The 21,332-nt window shown below is 34.1% G+C and overlaps 2 protein-coding genes across 4 annotated transcripts; both read left to right on the forward strand.

Moving 5' to 3' along the window:
- Positions 1-502: 502 nt before the first annotated feature.
- Positions 503-4,003, forward strand: LOC104085839 (E3 ubiquitin-protein ligase AIRP2-like). Of its 3 annotated transcripts, none has more exons than XM_070197420.1 (5): positions 503-944; positions 1,658-2,659; positions 2,779-2,845; positions 3,156-3,387; positions 3,501-4,003. In XM_070197420.1, exons 2-5 carry the CDS (start codon positions 2,540-2,542, stop codon positions 3,709-3,711), a joined length of 630 nt encoding a protein of 209 aa, XP_070053521.1. In that variant the 5' UTR covers positions 503-944; positions 1,658-2,539; the 3' UTR covers positions 3,712-4,003. The 3 variants fall into 3 exon arrangements, with proteins under 3 accessions (XP_070053521.1, XP_018622725.1, XP_009588248.1); XM_018767209.3 differs by having other exon boundaries at positions 2,497-2,659; positions 3,156-3,391; XM_009589953.4 differs by having other exon boundaries at positions 2,497-2,659.
- A 4,506-nt stretch (positions 4,004-8,509) lies between these two features.
- On the forward strand, positions 8,510-8,911 carry LOC104085840 (uncharacterized). The gene has a single exon (XM_018767210.1). The coding sequence runs from the start codon at positions 8,510-8,512 to the stop codon at positions 8,909-8,911; it is 402 nt and encodes a 133-aa protein (XP_018622726.1).
- The last annotated feature ends 12,421 nt before the right edge of the window (positions 8,912-21,332 follow it).

Genomic DNA, 21,332 nt, shown 5'->3' on the forward strand with positions numbered 1-21,332 from the left:
AACTACCAGTTCAAAAATTAAAAAAAAAATAATTGCAATTTTCTCCTGCTTTTTTCCCTCCTGATTATATGAGGAAATTAAAGTCAAATTTGCCTTGGGAGCTTCCATTCTAGAGAACTCAACGGTCAAACCTTCATAGCCAAGCTTTTAAAATTTATTTATTTTGAAGAGCATTTTTTTTAAGTGTTTTTCAAAAAAATATTTTTGGCGAGAAGTAATTTATTTTTGACTAATTAATTTGAAAAATATTTTTGAGCCGTCAAATTTTTAAAAAGTATTTTTAAATATATATTTTTTTCAAAAGTATTTTTCAAAAATTTATTTAAGAAAAACTGCTTCTGCTTGTGCTTCTTCTTTTACTCAAAAATAATTATTCTTTCTAAAAGTTTGGCCAAATAACTTAATTTAAAAAAAAAATAATTACGGAAAAAGAAATTGGCCATACAAGCTAGTATTAACTTGTAACAGTAAGCAACCAACCATACCAAAGACCAAATCTTCTTCTTCTTCCTTTATAATGGGATTTTAGGACTGTGTCAATAACCAATTTGTCCCAGTAAATACTCCCTCTAGACTCCATTTGACTTATTCGCTTTCTTTATTCTGAGTGTTCAACATTGTACTAATCAACTAGTACATTACACCGCAGTTTTCCTTTTCGCATATACCCAATTGGCTGTTTTTGCCACTGTGATCTTCTCCCCAAGAAAACCATTGCCCATTTAGTAAAGAATTTTTTCTTTTGGCTCACTGATCAGTGAGTAGTGATCAACTCACTGCGCGTTACGTTTGACAAAAAATTGGTTACAAAATTGAAAGTTTTCGCCTGGGAAAATTGCCACTTTGGCATAAATGATGACAAATTACTATCAGCTTGTGAAATCTACTTCCTATGAAGATTCTTTAAAGGCAATTGAGGCTGATATTCAGTATGCCAATTTGCTGTAAGTTCTATATTGACAATATATATATGTACTTGCATGCCTGTGTAATCTATTTGATTTTTCTTTTCAGTTTTCCTTCTTTTAGTGCTCTTCCACTGCTATATGAGGAATTGAGTTTCTGATTAGGGAATCGAACTCCCAAGTTAAGCCATGTCAAATTATATTTAATTTTTAAATTAGTTTCCTTTTCTGGTTTGGGACGAGGGATACTGTTATTAATTAATGCGATTGCTTTTGGCTTTTCTTTCCGTTAATTACAAGATAAAACATTTGTTTACTTTCTTTCTCCCCTCTACAATTTCTAAAAGATTGAACTTTTCAAGTTTCTACTGTGTTCTAATTAATTAGTTTGAAAAATCTGCCTAAAAGGAAAGGGGTTTGCTGTGGAGGTGGACTACAGCTTGCTATGTTTATCTGCATTCACACAAGTAAAGTCGAAAATGTTCTTGATAACCGGAAATTATAGTAAGGGGCGGATCACAATGTATAAAGTGGATTCACGTAAACCTAATAGCTTTTGACCAGAGCTTGTATATGCAGCAACAAATATTTGATTGTGAACATGATTATTATTGTATATTAACTTGAGGTCACAGTAGAACTCATAAATTTCAAGTAACCTTCTTGTTCCTTTCCTTGGATTCTGGAAGTAACCTTCTTTGGCTTCCAAATTGGAATTTCGATTGAGCTTTTTACTTTGTTCATGTGGGCAGTTCATTGTTCAAGGAAAGGAAAATGGAAGAGCAAGTGGAGGAGAAAGTTAACCAGCTGTTTTCTTTCCTTGGTTTGAATCAAGATAAAAATGTGGAGTAACTAAACTTTTGTTACTCTATGGTAGTGAGCCCAAAAGAAAAAGGCTCCTCATTTTTCTTTTTTCTTTTTCAATGCACACCAAACAAAGGAGGCAATTCTTTTTGGAATTTCCCTCTTTCTTCCCCTTACTAACATAATATAACGTTTATATAGCCGAATTACTGGAATGGACTAATGAATTTTTCATTACCGGTCTGTATGCTAGTTCCACAGATAGCACTATGACTAGCTGAAATTTTGCAATAGCTTCAAATGATTATGTTATATGGTCCGAGAGGTGGTTTTGGTCAGTTAAATATCAGTTTTTATTAAGTGCAGCGATATAAAACTTTATCACAGTTAAAACTTTATGAATTCCTTAATTGGCAATATTAGAAGTTCTCTCTTTAGTAATTTTTGACATATCAAGTTCACATATAGTTGAAAATTAAATGATGAGACAATACAATGAAAGAGTAATCTGCAATGCAAGAGTTATTGATGGTAAGGAATATTGTTGAACGCACTAAGTAGGTCTCAGAATAGTACTTTTTGCTATCTGTATGAGAGTATGAAAGTCTTTGTATCTGCAATCTTCAATTTCCTTTCTGTTGTTTCAACTGTTCTGGGTTTATAACGCTGAATTTGCTGGTGATTATATAGCCAATTGCTAAAATGTGTCGCTGGACAAATTGTTGTTCTGGCTGCAGTCTTAAACAGCAAAGATAACCTTTTTGTCACTCTAAATTACGTGTTCCAGGGCAGCTTCTATTCCAAGGTTCAAGAATGGCACTTGTCTACAAATGAAATTGGTGTACAGTAACTTGGCACCGATACTTTTGTTCTTGCTCCAGTGGATGGATTGCTCATGCACATGCTTACTTCCAAGTTATTTCAATCTCTTCCACATAGTTGTATACAAAGTTTGTTCTCTATTCTCGGGTTGTTAGTTTCTTCCCATAGTTCTAGTAGGTTAAGGTTTTTATAGATTAAGATAATTTTGTCATATTTTGTTGTAATAAAAGTTCGTGATGTCTTTTAGGTTATCCCCAATAGCAAGAAGAAGATTCCTTTAGATGGGAGGAAAGCAAGCATTAGAGAATTCTATGGTATGTACCATTTTTCATTTATCTAGCTTCAAGCCTTCAACTAGCAGGCTAAGAGTAACCCAAAGGAAAAAAAGGTTTGGTAGTCTAAGAGCTATAGAATTAAATCTTCTTGACATTGTATTCTGATATGGATTGAATTTCAGTTAATGAGTATCTGTTTTCATGCCATTAGTAAATAGAGAAACCTCATAGTAATTAGATTTGGGCGAATTTTTTGATATTTTATTGTGCGTCTCCTAAGTCAACAATTTGTCTCAAACTATATCCGTATATGTGGCCACTTATTTCTCTGACAAATAGCAATTTGCAGCGGTTCTATTACCATCTCTCCAGCGCTTACATGATAGCTCATCAGAGCAGGATAGTAGTCAAGACGAACATCAAGTGTCAAAAACGATCGTTGGGAAGAAAGTACAAGAGAAAAAGCATTTCGATGCTGATCTAGAGAAAGAAGATGAATGTGGAATCTGCTTAGAACTGTGCACCAAAATAGTTTTGCCAAACTGCTATCATGCAATGTGCATTAATTGCTATCGTGACTGGCAAGTGATATTCTTTTCCCTTGTTTTCTTTTTCTGGATCGCTCATTATTACTTTTTAGTGCCAAACGAATAAGTTTTTTAGTGATCTTCTTAACCCATGATGTCTGCTGCAGGAACTTAAGGTCCGAGTCCTGCCCATTTTGCAGAGGAAACCTCAAAAGAGTGAACTCAGGAGACCTGTGGGTTCTCACGGGCAATAGTGACATTGTTGACCAGGAAACTCTTTCAAATGAGGACATGTTGCGTTTCTATCTTTACATAAACAGCCTGCCTAAAGATACTCCAGAAGCCCTCTTCTTGGTTTACTATGAATATTTGATATGATTTAAGTTCTGAACTTAGACCTTTGACTAGAAGTTTAACAATGCCGACCAAAACCTGTGGATAGAGTCTGGTGAAGCCTTCTTTTTCTTTAATTCAGCAAAGAAGCTGTTACCTCACTTTCAGCACTCTGAGAAGTACTATTTGATTTGTAAGCATTTCATCTTCTGTTAGTAGAGACGCTAAGATACGGCCTGTGATATCTTTCAAGAGACATGTCTTTTGCAATTAAAGAGTCAGACAAATGTAAAAACGTTTATAATGCTCGTGAAAAAATCATACCACAGTGAGGCAACATGTTAGCTTGCATTAGAAAGTAAGAAGATGGATTGACCATTATTCAGGCTCTTGCCTCTACAATCTTATCTGGTCTTTATATCCATGTTCAACTTTCCCATTTTGTGAGTGGTACTTTGAAAGCTAAATTTCTTAGGCCTCGTCCATGGAAAGGAGATCAGCTTGTAAAATGAGGTCCAAAGATGCCCCAAATAGTCTAGTCTTTTAACATGCTAAAGGTCAAAGCAATGGTTTCTTCTGTCAAGTATTTGGATGAAGCTGCTGATCTCTTGGCCCATGTTCTTCTGATATTTAAAACAGCAAATACACTCAATAACCTTGAAAATGGATGGTCTTGATTTTTTGATGCCCGCTTGCCCCATGGGCAAACCTTTAAATCAAAAGTCAAAAGTGTTGCCTATGGGCAAGCGAGGGGCAACATATGTTAAACTTGAAATTCTGCCCATGGGATAAGCGGGGTCAAAAGATCAATAGTGTGTCCTATTTCTGTCATTCACCCTGTCTTCTGTAGAGACTAAAATTCAAATCAAACTTTATCTTTTGCTGTGTCTGGAGAGAGCACAAATAGCTGTTTTTTAGCACTGCTATTTAAAGAACAGCTGAAGTTTACAAAAAGTTTAAATTTTAGCCGCTTCTTCATCTTTAAATCTTCAGGTCTGCAGTTGACGGCTATCAAAGCGACATTCAACTGCAGCCTCAGTTTCAAATCTTTGGTCTGGAGTTTAACCTAAGCCTGAATGTCGAGGATTTAGTGATCTCTCCACTCTGTGCTAAGGTGAGCGGACCACTTGGTCCGTGGGCGCTAGAGACTTTATTTTGTTTCAGTTTATGATACCTGGCTACATCCGTGAACTTTGTACTCAATTTATTTTAGATGCTCCATTACTAGACGTGGGATTGGTGGGTTTGCTACTCTTTTACGTTGTTTACATTGTTCCCGTTGCTATGTTATGAAAGATGCTATTTTATGACTAGTGGTTTCCTAGTGAAGGAATATTGTTATGGAAACTGATTCATTTGGCATGTGTAGTTGCTCGCTAAGTGCTGGTCAGTGGTCACACCCGTAAATTTTGGGTCGGGGCAGAATTAGCTATATTATCAAGGATGAACGATGAAGTTAATGTTGACGGCAACAAATCGGGTTTAGCATGTTAGTTTTCCTCATTGTGAAATGGGTGTCACATGAGCAACTGCTGTAGTTGGCACCGAAAGAGAAGAGGGAGAGAAAGGAGGAGTTTCTAATTTACTTTCTCAAGTTGCAAATAATGAAGTTCTCTGGCATACCATAAGAAAATTGGAAGTACCATTTTGTTAAACAAAAGTTATAATTGATTTTAAAAAACTTTATTATTTCTCTGTTATCATTATTTGATCTTTTTAATTTATCAAATTTTGTTATTTTCTTGTACGATGATATTAAATTTCTTTTTTAAGTCTCCAATTTCTAAACGGCACTTGTGCCTTCTATCATTTGATCGCATATTGCAGGAAATATTTTTGGGATTTTATTCCGTCGCTTGATTTCTAACTAGTGAGATATTTTTGGGACATTGACCATGGATAGCATGTGGTGGAGGTTGAGAATTATGGTAGAAAGTTAGTAGGTAGTAGTGCGTTTCCCTTTATCTTCAGTAGTTCGTTAGTGTTACAGTTAGAATGGTACCCTTTTATTCTGAGTTTGCTATTTTCGCATATCTTGTTCTGTTATTACTTGTCACTAGTACTTCAATAGTTTGCTATCAATGCTCCTTTCATATTCTCTACGGCAAAGAGCCAAATATACCCTTGTACTTTCGAAAATGGTCTAAGAATACCCCTCGTTATACTATTGGATTATCTATACCCATGCCGTCATACTTTGGAACAAAAATACTATTTTGGATGGAGTGCCACGTGGCAGCACCAAATGAAAATGATCCATTTCATTTTTTTTACCCGATCCATTTTAAAAAACCTACCACCCGACCCAATTTGCTAAACTTAGCATCTTTAGTTTTAAAGCAATTTTTTTGTAAAAAATGAAAAAGAAAAGATTCAACAAAATATTTTCGTTTTTTTAAAAAACTAATGCACATGTAGCCCACTAGTTTAGGGAAGTCTTTTTTTTTTTTTTTTTTTTCCAGTTTTTTAAGTTTTTTTTAAAGCATATTTTTTTGTAAAAACTTAAAAAAGGATTTTGCAAAATATTTTTGTTTTTTTTAAAACTAATGAACGCGTAGTCCACTGCTTTAGGAAAGTCTTTTTTTTTTTTTTTCCAGTTTTTACAAAAAAATATTTTTTTTTCAGTTTTTACAAAACGAAAATATTTTGTTGAATCATTTTTTTCAGTTTTACAAAAAAATTACTTTAGAAAATTACTTTTCGGGTATGGGTAATGGGTATGAGTCTTTTTAATTAATATTTTTCAGTTTAAAAAAATGCTTTAAAAAAATATTTTTCAGTTCTCTTTAAAGCATATTTTTTGTAAAAACTGAAAAAAAAAAAAAAGATTTTGCAAAATATTTTTATTTTTTAAAAAACTAATGCACATTTAGTCCACTACTTTAGGAAAGTCTTTTTTTAACCTGGACTGACTTGGGTAAAAAAATGGACTGACTTGGGTAAAAAAGTAACTTGGGAGAAAAGTCATCCTACACGTTTTTGAGAGCCTTATTTTGGCTGAAAACGTGTCTACTTAAGGAAGATAATTTTCACCCAATAACTCACCTTTTAGAGTTATATTGTTCTTGCCCACTCAAAGCATATTCGTCCAAGGTATTACCAGGATCATAGCAGAAGACTGCAACTCTGGATTCTTGCTGTGTGGAGAACCTTTGCAACGATTTCAAGAGGTAAGTGGTTTCTAATCTCGTAATTGTATCATTGTCTAGTTTACATGTATTTGATGCCTGAATTGTATGCTTGCTTCCGCTGCGCATGTTTTAACAATTGGTATCAGACGTCGTCTTACAACTAGATAATGTAATACAACATGAATAGAGTAATATTAAAACGTGTTGTTTAATGATACATGCTTGGTATAATTATTCTATGTCAAAAACGTGATTGTTTTTATTAGTATTTTAATTCTGTTATTATGGATTAATATACATATGCATAAATAGTGGCGTTATATTTAATGACAATCTATTCAATTATATTTTTGTTGAATAACGTGATTGTTTTCAAGAGAGTTCAAGCATGACTGTTTTTCATAATTAAGTTTATGGATTAACAGTGTTGGTTTAATAAACGTGGATGTTTTTAATGCTATCAGTTCTGAAATTATGAGTCAATATACGTAATTATGAACAGTGGCATTTTTAAACGGGGTGAAGAATATTTTTTTTTACAATTATGTTCGAAAACAGTTTTTTAAATAATAATAAAAATATTATTTTGAGTTCTGAAATCATGAATTAACATAAATAAGTATATTATGTGATTTGAACGAGTCAAAATAATTAAAACCCTTAAAAACAGCAAAAAATAGAATACTACAAATAGGTCATGAATTTGGAATTCTGAAATTCTGTCGAACTCCGATTTACCTCAAATTTGGTAGGTTCATCGAAAACGACCCAGTGAGCAATACTCATCAGCTTGGCTCATGACGTACGTCGGTTTTTGGGCATTCGGGTCGTTTATATAGGTTTTTGGCCATTTTTCTATTTTCTGAAGAAAAAAAAATATAAAAAGATTTTTTTAAAAAAAGAAATCATTGATGGTAGGGTTCAATTCCCATGGTTTCCAATCATGTTTTACAGTAATATAATGAATTTATATGTTGACATAGGTCTTCTTCCACTTCGGATAACTTCATTATAGATGATTACTGTAGTTTTGCCTCTAGTTATTTGATTACTTGTATTAACTCTCCAACTGAGTTACATGTTGATTCAATGAAACTAGAGTTTATAAAAGTGATATTTACCTATCTTAAATTAACAGTTTACTCTCCATCTGAGTTGGTCCTGTTTTAATTTATGGGGTAAATATCTTACATAACTCATATATTTTTTTGCATGAATAGTTAAGTTTTCCTAACGAATCTAACTGTTCAATGAGCATGGTTATATGTGTAATGTTCTGTTTTGAATTTAATTATTCTAAATACATAACTAATGATCTATTTAATGTGAATATCTCTCAGATTAACCATGTCTTCATTCAACCCACTTACCTCAATTTTGAACCAAAACAAGTTGGAAGGACCGAATTATGTTGACTGGAAAAGAAACTTTGATATTGTCCTACTGCTGAAGGTTACAAATTTATAATCACTGAGAAGTGCCCAGAAAAATCTGAAAATGCTACTGATGATTAGGTTAAGGCCTATGATAAATGGGTTAATGCTGATAAGATGGCGTGATGTTACATTCTTGCCTCTATGGCGAATATTTTGCAACATCAGCATCAGTCTATGGGGTCTGCTTATGACATGCTCGAAAGTCTCAAAGAGATGTTCGGTGAGTAAAATCGTGCGGCTAAGAAGACAGCCATAAAAGCCCTTTTGAACATCAAGATGGCTGAAGGATCATCGGTCAGGGACTATGTTCTGAAGATAATGAGTCTTCTGAATGAACTAGAGGTCCTTGGAGCTATGATTGATAAGGAATCTCAAGTTGAGATGGTCCTGCAGACTCTGCCTGACAGTTTTCAACAATTTCGCTTGAACTATAATATGAACAAAATGGATTTGTCACTGGCGAAATTGTTGAATGAGCTGCAAGCGGCAGAATCTATTATCAAACAGCAAGCTCCAATTGTGGCACTCAATGTTGAGAAAGCTTCGGTTTCTAAGTCGAAAGGCGATAAGAAAAAGAAGAAGGCTCAAAAGGTTTTGGCACCTGGAGGTGCGGCTGGTGTGAAAAACCCAAAGGAAAGTGCTATCATTGCAAGCAACCTGGGCATCACAAAAAAATAATGCCCTGCCTATCTGGCAAAGTTGAATAAACAAGGCAATTCAAATTTAAATGCCGTTGAAACTTGTTTAGCGGCTATCTCTACCATATTTTGGTGTATAGATTCAGGAGCCACTAATCATATCTGCACTACTTTGTAGGGGTTTCAGGAAATGCGACGGCTAAGTGAGAATGAAGTTTGCATTTTTTAAGCCAATGGCGAGCTAGCACCAGCTTTAGCATTAGGAGATATTAGAGTTTTGATTAGTAGTAATAAAGTTTTAGTTTTGAAAAATATTCTCTATGTACCTTCTTTTAGAAGAAATTTGATTTCGGTTTCAAAAATAATGGATGCTAGTTATAATATTTATTTTGCTAATAACACTGCTGTTATTAAGTTTAATAAATGTTTTATATATACTGCTGCTAGAGTACATGACCTTTTTATTCTTGATATATCTCCTCATGTTCTACAACAACCAAAAGAATTAAATAGCATTAATATGCTACATAAAAGAAAACGTATTTCTGAATTTAGCTAAACTTATTTCTGGCACTTACGTCTAGGTCATATAAATCTAAATAGGATTCGAGATTGGTCTCTGATGGACCTTTGAGTTCATTGAAAGTGAAGTCACTGCCAACATGCGAATCTTGTTTAGAAGGTAAAATGACCAAGAGATATTTTCCCTCAAAAGGAAATAGAGCCAGCGATAAGTTAGAATTAATTCACTTTGATTTGTGTGGCCCTATGAATATACAAGCAAGAGGTGGTTTTGAGTATTTTATAACTTTCACAGATGATTACTCAAAATATGAATACATTTATCTGTTGCGTCGTAAGTCTGAATGCTTTGAGAAATTCAAAGAATTTAAGACGGAAACGGAGAAACGACATGATAAATATATCAAAACATTGCGATCTGATCGTGGTGGTGAATACCTTTCTGCGGAATTTATTAAATACTTATCAGATTGTGGAATTACATCTCAATTATTTGCTCCACGAACACCACAACAAAATGGTGTGGCAGAAAGAAGAAATAGGACCCTTAAGGAAATGGTTAGATCAATGTTAAGTTATTCCGATTTGCCTTCTTTCTTTTGGGGATATGCTTTGGAAACAGCAAATTACATTCTAAATTTGGTTCCTTCAAAGTCAGTACCTTTAACTCCAATAGAATTGTGGACTGGGCACAAGCCAAGTTTACGGCATATTCGGGTTTGGGGTTATCCAGCACATGTGCTGAAAGGGAAAGCGGATAAATTAGAATTGAGGACAGAAATATGCATTTTTATTGGATATCCAAAAGGAACTAAAGGCGGTTTATTTTATTATCCCAAAGAAAAGAAGGTAATTGTTATGATAAATGCCAGATTTTTAGAAGAGGACCATTTAATGAACCATACTCCTAGAAGTAAACTAGGTTTACAGGAATTAAGTAATGGAGTAACTAATGACTCATCTCTGAAATGTATCCCGGATGCCAGTATTGACATACCATTGCATTATCGTAGTGGGAGAAATGTCAATAGGTAGCAGAATGCACAAGAGCAATTGCCTGACATCTCACTACCCCCAAAGTAGTGGGAGTAATGTTGAACAACCTCAGATTGTTGAGCAACCTAAAATTGTTCTGCAGCCTGCAATCCAGGAAGAAGTTAATGATATCCCAGCACCGCAAGGTGTGGAGGATAACATTAACACTTCAGTTCTGTAAAAAGATGTTGTGATTCAACAACCATAAAATACTGCACCTGTAGTGACTAGTTGTAGTGCGAGAATTATTAGAAAACCTCTCCGTTTTGCGCTCTTGGGAGAATCTTATGATAGAATTCTTGAAGAGCCTAACACAAAATCTATTAATTATGACGAAGCACTACAGGATACAGATGCTGATAAATGGGTTGCTGCTATGAAATCTGAAATGGAGTCCATATACTCCAATCAAGTCTGGGATCTTGTAGAACCACCTACTGGAGTCAAACCCATTGGTTGTAGATGGATCTATAATAAAAAGAGAGGAGTGGATGGAAAAGTGCAAACTTTTAAAGCTAGGCTTGTTGTAAAAGGGTTTACTCAAAAAGAAGGGATCGATTATGAGGAAACCTTTTCGCCAGTAGCCATGCTTAAATCCATTAGGATTCTCTTATCCATTGTTTCTCATTATGATTTTGAGATTTGGCAAATGGATGTTAAGACAACTTTTCTTAATGGAAGTCTTGATGAGTGCATCTATATGGCACAACCAGTTGATTTTATAAAAAGTGGCAATGAGCACATGTCGTGTAAATTAAAGAAATCCATTTATGGATTGAAACAAGCTTCTAGAGCATGGAATACTTGTTTTGACGCATCGATTAAAACCTTTGGTTTTGATCAATGTGAAAATGAGTCTTTTGATTTTACATGGCCTTTGGGATGGAGATAAAGTTACATTTTTGATTTTGTACGTACATGATATTTTGCTCATAGGAAATAATGTGAGCATGTTGAATTCAGTAAAGGAATAGTTGTCCTCACGTTTCGATATGAAAGACTTGGGACAAGCGGCACATATCCTTGGGATCAAGCTTATGCGAGATCGCAAGTGAAGGATATTAGGCTTATCCCAAGTACTTTATACTGACACTATTCTCACCAAGTTTAGCATGCAAGATTTCAAGAAAGGTTTTCTCCCTTTTATAAATGGAATCTCTCTGTCGAAAGATCAGTCCCCAAAAAATGACTGATGAGATAGAAAAGATGAAGGCGGTCCCTTATGCTTCTGTTATAGGGAGTCTCATGTATGCTATGCTATGTACTAGACCTGATATCTGCTTTGTTGTTGGTATGATTAGTAGATTTCAGTCTAACCCTGGACGATAACACTGGACTGCCGTTAAACATATAATAAAGTACTTGAAAAGGACTAGGGATTATATGTTGGTATATCACTCAGGTGATCTTGTACCCATTGGCTATACTGATTCAGATTTCCAGTCAGATAGAGATTCTAGAAAATCTACCTTACGATATGTCTTTACCCTAGGAGGTGGAGCCATAAGTTGGAGGAGCATCAAGCAATCATGTGTTGTTGATTTCACCATGGAAGCTGAATATGTGGCTACATCTGAGGCAGCTAAAGAGGTTGTTTGGCTCGGGAACTTTCTAAAAGAGCTTAGTTCCTTCGGTTCAAGCACCGATTGTACTTTATTGTGACAATAGTGGTGCAGTTGCAAACTCGAAGGAACCAAGAAGCCATAAAAGAAGTAAGCATATTGAGCATAAATATCAATTAATTCGGGACATAACTCAGAGAGGTGATGCAAGAGTGTTAAAGATTGCGTTAGAGGACAATTTGGCAGACCCGTTTACAAAGAGCTTGTCACAGAAGATTTTTGACAAGCATGTAGAAGGAATGGGTGTTAGAGTAGTAGACGCATGGTTATGAGTCTAAGTGGGAGATTGTTGGGATATACTGTTAACCATGCGGTTTAGACATAGTATTTTGTTTAATTCTTTATGGAACAATTATTTATTTAATTTATTCAATTCAATAAAGTACCTTTTTAAATAGATCATTTGTTACATGTGTGTCCTTTTAGTTATGTAGTAGACAATTTAGTGCATGGAGTCTTAGCTCATGCACAGAATGTTAAATTGTCGATTCACATAATTAATAAACTATGTTCACAATCAAAGATATTATTGAACAAAATATCTTGATGATTGTAGCACAAGATTATAGTATAATTTGTCTTGATTATGGGAGTGGTTTTACTCCAATTTCTTGTGCTAGTATACTTAGTGTATATTGAACGGACCAAGTAGAGAAAAGATATTTTTGTACTGAATATATATAAAATATTTTCTCTAATTTATTAAAATGAGCTTATGCTCCTAATCTTGATATAATTATTATGATCAATATGATTTGTTTATTATTTTGATTTATCAAAAGGTACAACTCTATTCAGAGTTAGTGTATGCCTAATAGATTGGACAATAACGAATAACATTTGTGAAATAATAATTAGTTGATAGAATCTATGACTCGATTTTGAGTTTGATGATACCCCTTTCATGTAAGTTTATAAGTTTTCATGTGAAAATCCGGCCGGTGGATTTTGTATCCGTCACATGAAATAGTTTAAGCGGAATTATAAAGGATTTAATTAGTTAATTAAATTAAATTTTCAGTGATTTAATTTAAGTAACTGGTATTTGGGATCGTAACATGGTGAGTTAAAATAAGTGTTAGTAAATTTTCGAAATTCATATTGAGGAGAACAATTGCAGTTTTTAGTAGAATAAACTGCAATTAATTATAGTAAGAATTAATTCATGCAAAATTTTGAATTAATACGATAATTAGTAGCATTTTATTATTTCTGTGGTCCCTGCTATGTCTAGTAAAAATCTGGACTAACTTGGGTAAAAAGTGACTTGGGAGAAAAGTCATCCGGTAGAATTAGAGTAGGATTCTACTTGTGCAAGTAAAATCCTACACGTTTTTGAGAGCCTTATTTTGGCTGAAAACGTGTCTACTTAAGGAAGATAATTTTCACCCAATAACTCACCTTTTAGAGTTGTATTGTTCTTGCCCACTCAAAACATATTCATCCAAGGTATTACCAGGATCATAGCAGAAGACTGCAACCCTGGATTCTTGCTGTGTGGAGAACCTTTGCAACGATTTCAAGAGGTTAGTGATTTTTAATCTCGTAATTGCATCATTGTCTAGTTTACATGTATTTGATGCCTGAATTGTATGCTTGCTTCCGCTGCGCATGTTCTAACATTTACCACAGAGACGCTGCAAAATGGTGACCGGATATGAGGCACCATTTGCCTTATCCTATGTTTATATTTTATCCAATTTCACTTGTAGTAGACCTCAGCAGCACTAGTAGCTAGTAGAGAGGCACACAGATTAATAGTTTGTAAATATTTGTGATGCAAACCTTCCATCTTATAGTGTATGACTGTTTTTAATCCACAATCTTATAATCTTATTATCTAAAAAAAAGTTTCAAAACAAAAACAAAAAAAAATCATTTAGAAAAGGCGATCGACATTTCGCTAAGTATTTTCGTGCTTTTAATATACTTAGTATAGATAAATTACTTTTAAGAAAATACTAAATAAAGAAATAAATTTGACACAATACTTGTTAGAAATAAATCTCTTTCCCTTCTATTTTAACCAAACTATGATTACCTAAACGCAATTAGCTACAAAAAGGAAAAATGATTGAGAAAAAATTAGAGGAAGAAGCAAAAGGTAGAAAGCATTATAGAGTTAGAGAGTAACGCAGCTAGGATATGTACATGTATTAAGGATTTAATTATATAATTGCCTAATGTAGCATTCGGTTTATTGGCTTCTGACCGAATTATTAGTGATTAGTATTTAGTAATACATAGTTTTATGTATGGATAATTTTCTCTTATACCTCAAAACTTTTTATTTCCTTCTGCTGAAAGAAAAAAGAAGGGCGTTATTTGTTCTTGGGGGGTAAAAAGAGGTTTTGTAATGTGTCCATTGAAATAATATGTCGTGCTTTCTAAATATAGTGGTATCAAATTATTTATCATTTTAGAAGTTCAAGATAAAATATGTTATATTTTTTCCATTTTACCCTTAATAATAATTAATCTTGATGATGGAAATAGCACATAAATATGATAGATATTCAATTAAGAGAGATTATATCTTAAGACATAAATACGGGTAAAAGAGAAACAAGACAGTTAATTTGAGACTGATGGAGTAATATTTTTCTCCAACTCTCCTTGTATCTATTACTATACTAGCTAGGACAGCATAGCGGCTGGTCCGAGACTGTCATGGACTTGTACATCGGTCCGAGATGGTAAGGAGATTGGGGCGGGGGATTTGCACTCGTACCATATATTTGTGCCACCTTTTAATTTGTATTCTATTTTTAAATATTATTGATTTGGTAGCCAGTTGATAAAAAATCTGTAATAATATGACAATTACACCCCTGATAGTATTAGCATTAGCATGCTACTTTGGAGATGACCTCATTCGTATTAGCATACTGTAAAACAAGCCCTGATAAACGTAGCAGCATGCTAATGTTTGAACTTTGAAGATGATGTTGTTTTACAGTACCAGAGATTATTCATTAGCATGCGAGATGGTGTAAAATTTTAGCCAATTATAGTAGTAGCTGAAGTTGTTTTACATTAAAGCTAAAACTTCATGCTAATGCATGCTGAACTTATTTATCCTGCAGTCAACAGTTTTGTCATGAGTTTTATCCAAAACTTCAGTCTAAACATGCTGAAGTTATTTAGTTCATTTGCTAAAATTTCATACTAAACATGCTGAAGTTATTTAGTTCATTTGCGAAAACTTCAGACTAAACATGCTTAAGTTATTTAGTTCATTTGCTAAAACTTCAGACTAAATATGCTTAAGTTATTTAGCTCATTTGCTAAAACTTCAGACTAAACATGCTGTAGTTATTTAGTTCATTTGCAAAAACTTCAGTCTAAACATGCTGAAGTTATTTAGTTCATTTGCTAAAATTTCATACTAAACATGCTGAAGTTATTTAGTTCATTTGCGAAAACTTCAGACTAAACATGCTTAAGTTTTTGTCTTGCAATATGTAATTTTCTAATGAGTTTTTGCTAATGCATGCTGAAGTTATTTAGTTCATTTGCTAAAATTTCAGACTAAATATGCTTAAGTTATTTAGTTCATTTGCTAAAATTTCAGACTAAACATGCTTAAGTTATTTAGCTCATTTGCTAAAACTTCAGACTAAACATGCTGAAGTTATTTAGTTCATTTGCAAAAATTTCAGACTAAACATGCTTAAGTTATTTAGTTTATTTGCTAAAACTTCAGACTAAACATGCTGAAGTTATTTAGTTCATTTGCGAAAATTTCAGACTAAACATGCTTAAGTTTTTGTTTTGCAATATGTAATTTTCTAATTAGTTTTTGCTAATGCATGCTGAAGTTATTTAGTTCATTTGCTAAAACTTCAGACTAAACATGCTTAACTTATTTAGTTCATTTGCTAAAACTTCAGACTTATCATGATTAAGTTATTTAGTTCATTTGCTAAAATTTCAAACTAAATATGCTTAAGTTATTTAGTTCATTTGCTAAAACTTCATGCCAAAACATGCTGAAGTGTTGTCCTGCAGTCTACAGTTTTGTCAATAGTCTTGAAGGGCAAAATCATCTTTTTAAAACGCTTTTAACAAAAAAAATGGGTACGGATGCAAACGAAAAAATAAAACGGGTATAAGTTAAAAGGGAGCGACCAAATAGGACGCCCCATGTAATTTTTACGATTGGGGTTGGGCTGGACTACGGGGTAAGGGCCTAAAAGGACTGGGACCAGGGGCATTTTAGCGTGAAAATAGCACGTGCTAGCTATTTTTCATACTGGTAATTAAAAATAGCTACATTAACAAAATTATTAAAAAATAGTCATTGTTTTGCTGAAATATGGAAAGTTCCACTATAATATATTGGATTATGAAGCTCATGCGTATAAACTTCAAGCATTGTGTTGGAACTCCAGCACATTATGCTGGAATCTTGTATGTAAAAATTTAGAACTCCAACATATTATGCTGGAATTTTTCCGAATTTTTAAGGGTATTTTTATTCAGATTTTATCTTTACACGAAAACGTAGCTAAATTTTGATTACTTTTGAAATTGTAGCTATTTTTCAATTACCAGTTGTAAATCTAGCTATTTATGATTTTTACCCCATTTTAGCAGAAATTTATGTTGGCTGGGCCTTTTTAAAACCATGATTTACTCCGTTAAGAAACTTTTTGGGAAAATAGCCCCTCGTCAGAATTTAATGTACCAGGAATCCTGACGATCATCAAATTTTTAAAAGTTAAACATGTCGTACCATGAGACTAATATTAGTAAATAAAGTTTCTTACTACAAGATCCAAGATAATTTATTGCATAAATATGGTTAACATCTTACTAACTTGAATTAACCTTATCAATATAAATAAATATTACTTACAAAGATTTGTTGTGAGGTTAAAAGCTTTTCGTCATGTAAGAATACTTAATTATAGTATAAACAACAAGCACAAATAAGATTCCAAAATTATATAAGTACATACAAAATTATTAATCAATTGAAATTCAAAACAAATTTTCTTTGGTCCAATTTGAGCTAAACATAAAACCATTAATGATTATTTCACGCTAGCTTCTTGATTGAGCTTAGTTTAAGCCTCGCAATCAACCACAAATTATAAAATAGTCGATGTTAAAGTAAAAGTAAATCCAATTGCGCAACAATCCATGTGCAAACAATGTATTTAAACATATAAAGATTAGATGAAACTATAGAACAAGAAACTAAGAAATACCTCAAAAATATCAGTGAAAACATAAAAATTTACATCCATATCAATGCAAATACTCCATTAAGAGAACCCTCAGATCCAGTGATCAAAAAGGGCCATGTGGTTTATTAGATGATTTAGGCAGGGGAACACATTTCTGCACGTGGGACAAAGTGAGGATAGTCTATGTGCCAGAAGGCATTGTAGTGATTGATAGCCTCAATAGTAGTAAATAGCAAGGGTTGGCTATTGCGTTTTTCTTAAATTACTATTTATACTGATAATAATTACTCTTACAATTTATAGGTGGAGTACTTATCAGTTTAATCAAAAAAGTTATATACGTACAATAAAAATAAATTTAAACTATTTCTCTTCCTTTGGCATGCGTTCCCATCTTTTTTTCCCCTTAATTTCTATCCGATATTCGATACTGCTTAATCCAGATTCGTGTCAAAATATTTTAGGTTAGGGGGTAACGCGCTTGATGTTTGGCATATTTCGATATGTGTTGATGTTACTTTACCCATGTTTTAACCGCTTTTTGATGTTATTTGATCTTTAAAATGCCCAACATGATTTAATTATTGGTTTTATGACTAATTGAGTTGTGTGTGGTGAATTAGGGTATTTGGAGTGCAAAAATATGAAGAAAAGGTGCTCTAGGTAGAGGAAGAGAGATTCGCATCCAATCTAGAAAAAAATCAGATCTCGTGCACCCTTAGCAGTGAAGTCGGCCCATAGCATCCGCCATAGCATCCGCACCTGGGCAAAGCTGAGATGGAGGAACAAGGTTTGGATGCGTCGCATCCACCCTCGCATGCAAAGTTGAGAAGTAGAGGACGAGGTAGATGTGTCGCATCCACCCTCGCATGTGAAGCTGAGAAATGGAGGACGAGGTGGATGCGTCGCATCCACCTTAGCATCAATCCCTGAAGCTGATTTGGACTAGGAATATGAGAACTTTGGCCCACGACTTTTGTACGCAATATATAAGCCAAAAACGCCTCTTTAGGTCATCTAACATATTGGGAAGGGGGAAAAAGCCACGACAAAGTTGTGGAGGCCGGAATTCATCAAGTTCCATCTTTCTCCCACCAAATTTAGTAATCTTTATGTTTCTTTGTATGAATTGTTGTTTGGCTACCATGTCTATATGGAGCTAAACTTCACGTTCTAGGGTTGTAGTTCTTTCATGACTATTGTTATTCGGATATTGATTTTGACTTCTTGATTTATCATATTAGTTTATTTATTCAATCTGGCGCTTAATTATTTGATTGCTTGATCACCAATTGAATATTATCTACGAATCTAGAATTGAACTCGAAAGTGAGAATTCTATATTGCATACAGGATTGAGTAGGGCAAGTTCTTGAACTCGGGCATCGGGGAACGGATTCGTGGTCAGGATAGACATATACCTAATTGCCTTGCTTGGTTGATTTACAGGAATTATAAATGCGTTCTTGTTGATTCTAACTCCATAGACATATAGGCGTTAGGTTAGCTTGAATAGGCGAGTAAGAACTCGACAGATTTTTATGAGCAATATTAACCCTGTCAACCAATAAGCTAGATAAATTAGTCGGTCCATTCAATTTAAGAATACAATAGGATTGTTAGATAGCCCATAACCCTAGATCGTTTTCATTATATTGATATCATAAAAATCTACTCTTTCTTTGTTCAAAGTTCATTATTTATATTTTTTTATTTAATTAGTTTAGAATCAAATATTTTTAGGTTTAATTCTTGTTTAGATAATTAGGATAGTCTAATTTTGTTAATAGTTAATCATAAGTCCTCGTGGGTTCAACATCCGACTTTTAGTCACTTTATTACTTGACGACCACGTATACTTGCGTGAGTATGTTTGGTCGCAATAAGTTTTTGGCGCCGTTGCCGGGGACTTAGAAATTAGCTATTTTTCTAGATTAGACATTTTTTTTATCTATTCATGTTTTTTTTATTATTTTATTTTAGTTAGTATTTTTTATTTATTTTAGCATGGCATCTTGGAATAAAAATTGTTCGAATGATGGTTATTCTTATTTTGATGATCCTTGTCCATATTGTGGAGGACCCCACTGGTGGAAAAATTGTCAGAATGTTCCCAGGAGCGAGTTGTGCGCACAATCTCAATCCTTTGAGTGGAATATTTGTAATATGTGTGGTGGTCAAGATGGCCATTGGGATGGTTGTCCTAATTTTGTTCATCCTTCTCTGAGCCCTTATTATGATCTTTCTAATGATATTTCTGAGTTTGATAGGGGCAATGAAGTGCAGGATATGGAGCCTGATGCATATATTAGGGATATTCTGAGGCAAGTAGCAGAGCAACAGGATGAACTCAAAAAAGATATGAAAAGAATGAGGGCAGCAATCACAAGAATGAAGGCCAATATGGAAGAATTGAATGAAGAGAGCGAGTACCAGCAAGAGAAAATTTTTGAAAAAGAGGAGATTTTGAGCCAAACTTGGCTGGCAGAACAGGCTGAAAAGTTAGAAATATATGAAGCTCAACATGAGGAACTTACTGATGGGATGAGACACTTTATAGAGGGAAGATCTAAACTGGGACAAGGGATCTATAAATTTGTCACTACTATTCACGACTTGCAAGATAAATTAAATGCAAAGGTTGTTGCGTCTAACGCCCAACAAAACAGTAATGAGTTGTGTAAAGCTGAAAATGAGTTTATACGCCAAATTGAGGAGCTAAAAGTGGAGAGCCAATCACTCGAGCATATTTTTGTTGATGATGCCCATATTGAGAAAAGTACACTAGAGTCATGTGAGGAAGTAGATAATGTTATATTTGAAGATTCTTGTGTATGTAAATATGAGGATATAAAGAGTAATACAATTCTAGAGTTAGGGCGTATTGGTCCTCATTCCAATCATTTTTCCACATTGTGTTTAGATAGTAAGATAGTAATCAAGCCATCTGAGCCTATGGGGGAGTCAAAGAGTGAGGATGAGAGTGCTTGTATTCTTGAATTTGTCATGCCAAAAAGCAAAAAATACATTCCTCATCTAAAGGCCGAGAAGTGTAGAGTGAAAAATTTATTACTTGGCTTGGTTATCATTGTAGCCCCACCACTGGAGCATAGCCGCAAACTGGATGCCATGTTAGGGGCTCAATTCATAAGTTCGAGGTGGAGGCAAAAAGTGATTCATGTCGTGCCGCTACGTTAAATCAGGCGCTTGTTGGGAGGCAACTCAGCTTTACTGCTTTCTTTTATTTTTGTTTACTTTTTATTTTATTTTATTTTTATTATTTTGTAGGATTATGAGCATAGGAAGCAAAGCCATTAGAAGAGTGCAAAAACGAGCTAGATGGTGAGGACTAAGTGTGGGGTACCCATACAAAGGACGATGCCTGGGGAAAGTCTGAGTACCTGGTGAGCCGCTATTACTTCGGCCTTTGGCCTACCAGGGAATCTCGTTTACCCTCTTATTATTTATAGTATGAATTGAGGACATTGCAAAATTTTAAGTGTGGGGTGAGGAGATCGTTTGGATGAGTTTCTGTGCTATTTTAGCTTAGTTGTAGTACTCATTCTTAAGTGTAGTAGCTTTTGTGAGGAAAAAAAAAACAAAAAAAGTAGAAAAATTGGACTTTTCCCGACGATTGATCTCCTAGACAGTTTTCTTGAGGGATTAAAGTCTAAACAAAAATTCAAAATATGTCTTTTAGCTTTCTTTAGGTAGTAATAATCCCCTGTGGTTTTTCTTTGTGCCTCGATTCTTTTCTATGGGATGTAGTTTGAACCGAGTAGCTTTTTTCTTTCCGAGTAGATTAGAAATTTAGGGAATAAAAGGAGCAAGAATGATGAACCTAGGTGCCCTTGACTTGTTTGATAGTAACATATTTATGCTTTGGCATGTGTAGTATCTTCTGTATGATTTGAATTTATTGATGATGCCTTATTAAATTGGATAGCATGTTTTGTTGCGCCTATGTCTCGTTTACATGACTTATGTTCACCTTGTGTTTAATACTTAATATCTCGTGGCTCCGTGAATACTTGTATTATTTGAGAGTCGGAATGAGACCGTCCTTAGTGAGTCATATGCCATGTGT

The sequence above is a fragment of the Nicotiana tomentosiformis genome, chromosome 3, assembly GCF_000390325.3.
Source record: "Nicotiana tomentosiformis chromosome 3, ASM39032v3, whole genome shotgun sequence".
Taxonomy (NCBI): Eukaryota; Viridiplantae; Streptophyta; class Magnoliopsida; order Solanales; family Solanaceae; genus Nicotiana; species Nicotiana tomentosiformis.

Bases quoted from the DNA above. Each gene is read 5' to 3' on its own strand.
- LOC104085839 (XM_009589953.4), top strand. From the start codon at position 853: ATGATGACAAATTACTATCAGCTTGTGAAATCTACTTCCTATGAAGAT. The intron at 945-2,496 runs GTAAGTTCTATA...TACGTGTTCCAG, and splicing joins ATTCAGTATGCCAATTTGCT to GGCAGCTTCTATTCCAAGGT. The intron at 3,388-3,500 runs GCAAGTGATATT...TGTCTGCTGCAG, and splicing joins ATTAATTGCTATCGTGACTG to GAACTTAAGGTCCGAGTCCT.
- LOC104085840 (XM_018767210.1), top strand. From the start codon at position 8,510: ATGGCTGAAGGATCATCGGTCAGGGACTATGTTCTGAAGATAATGAGT.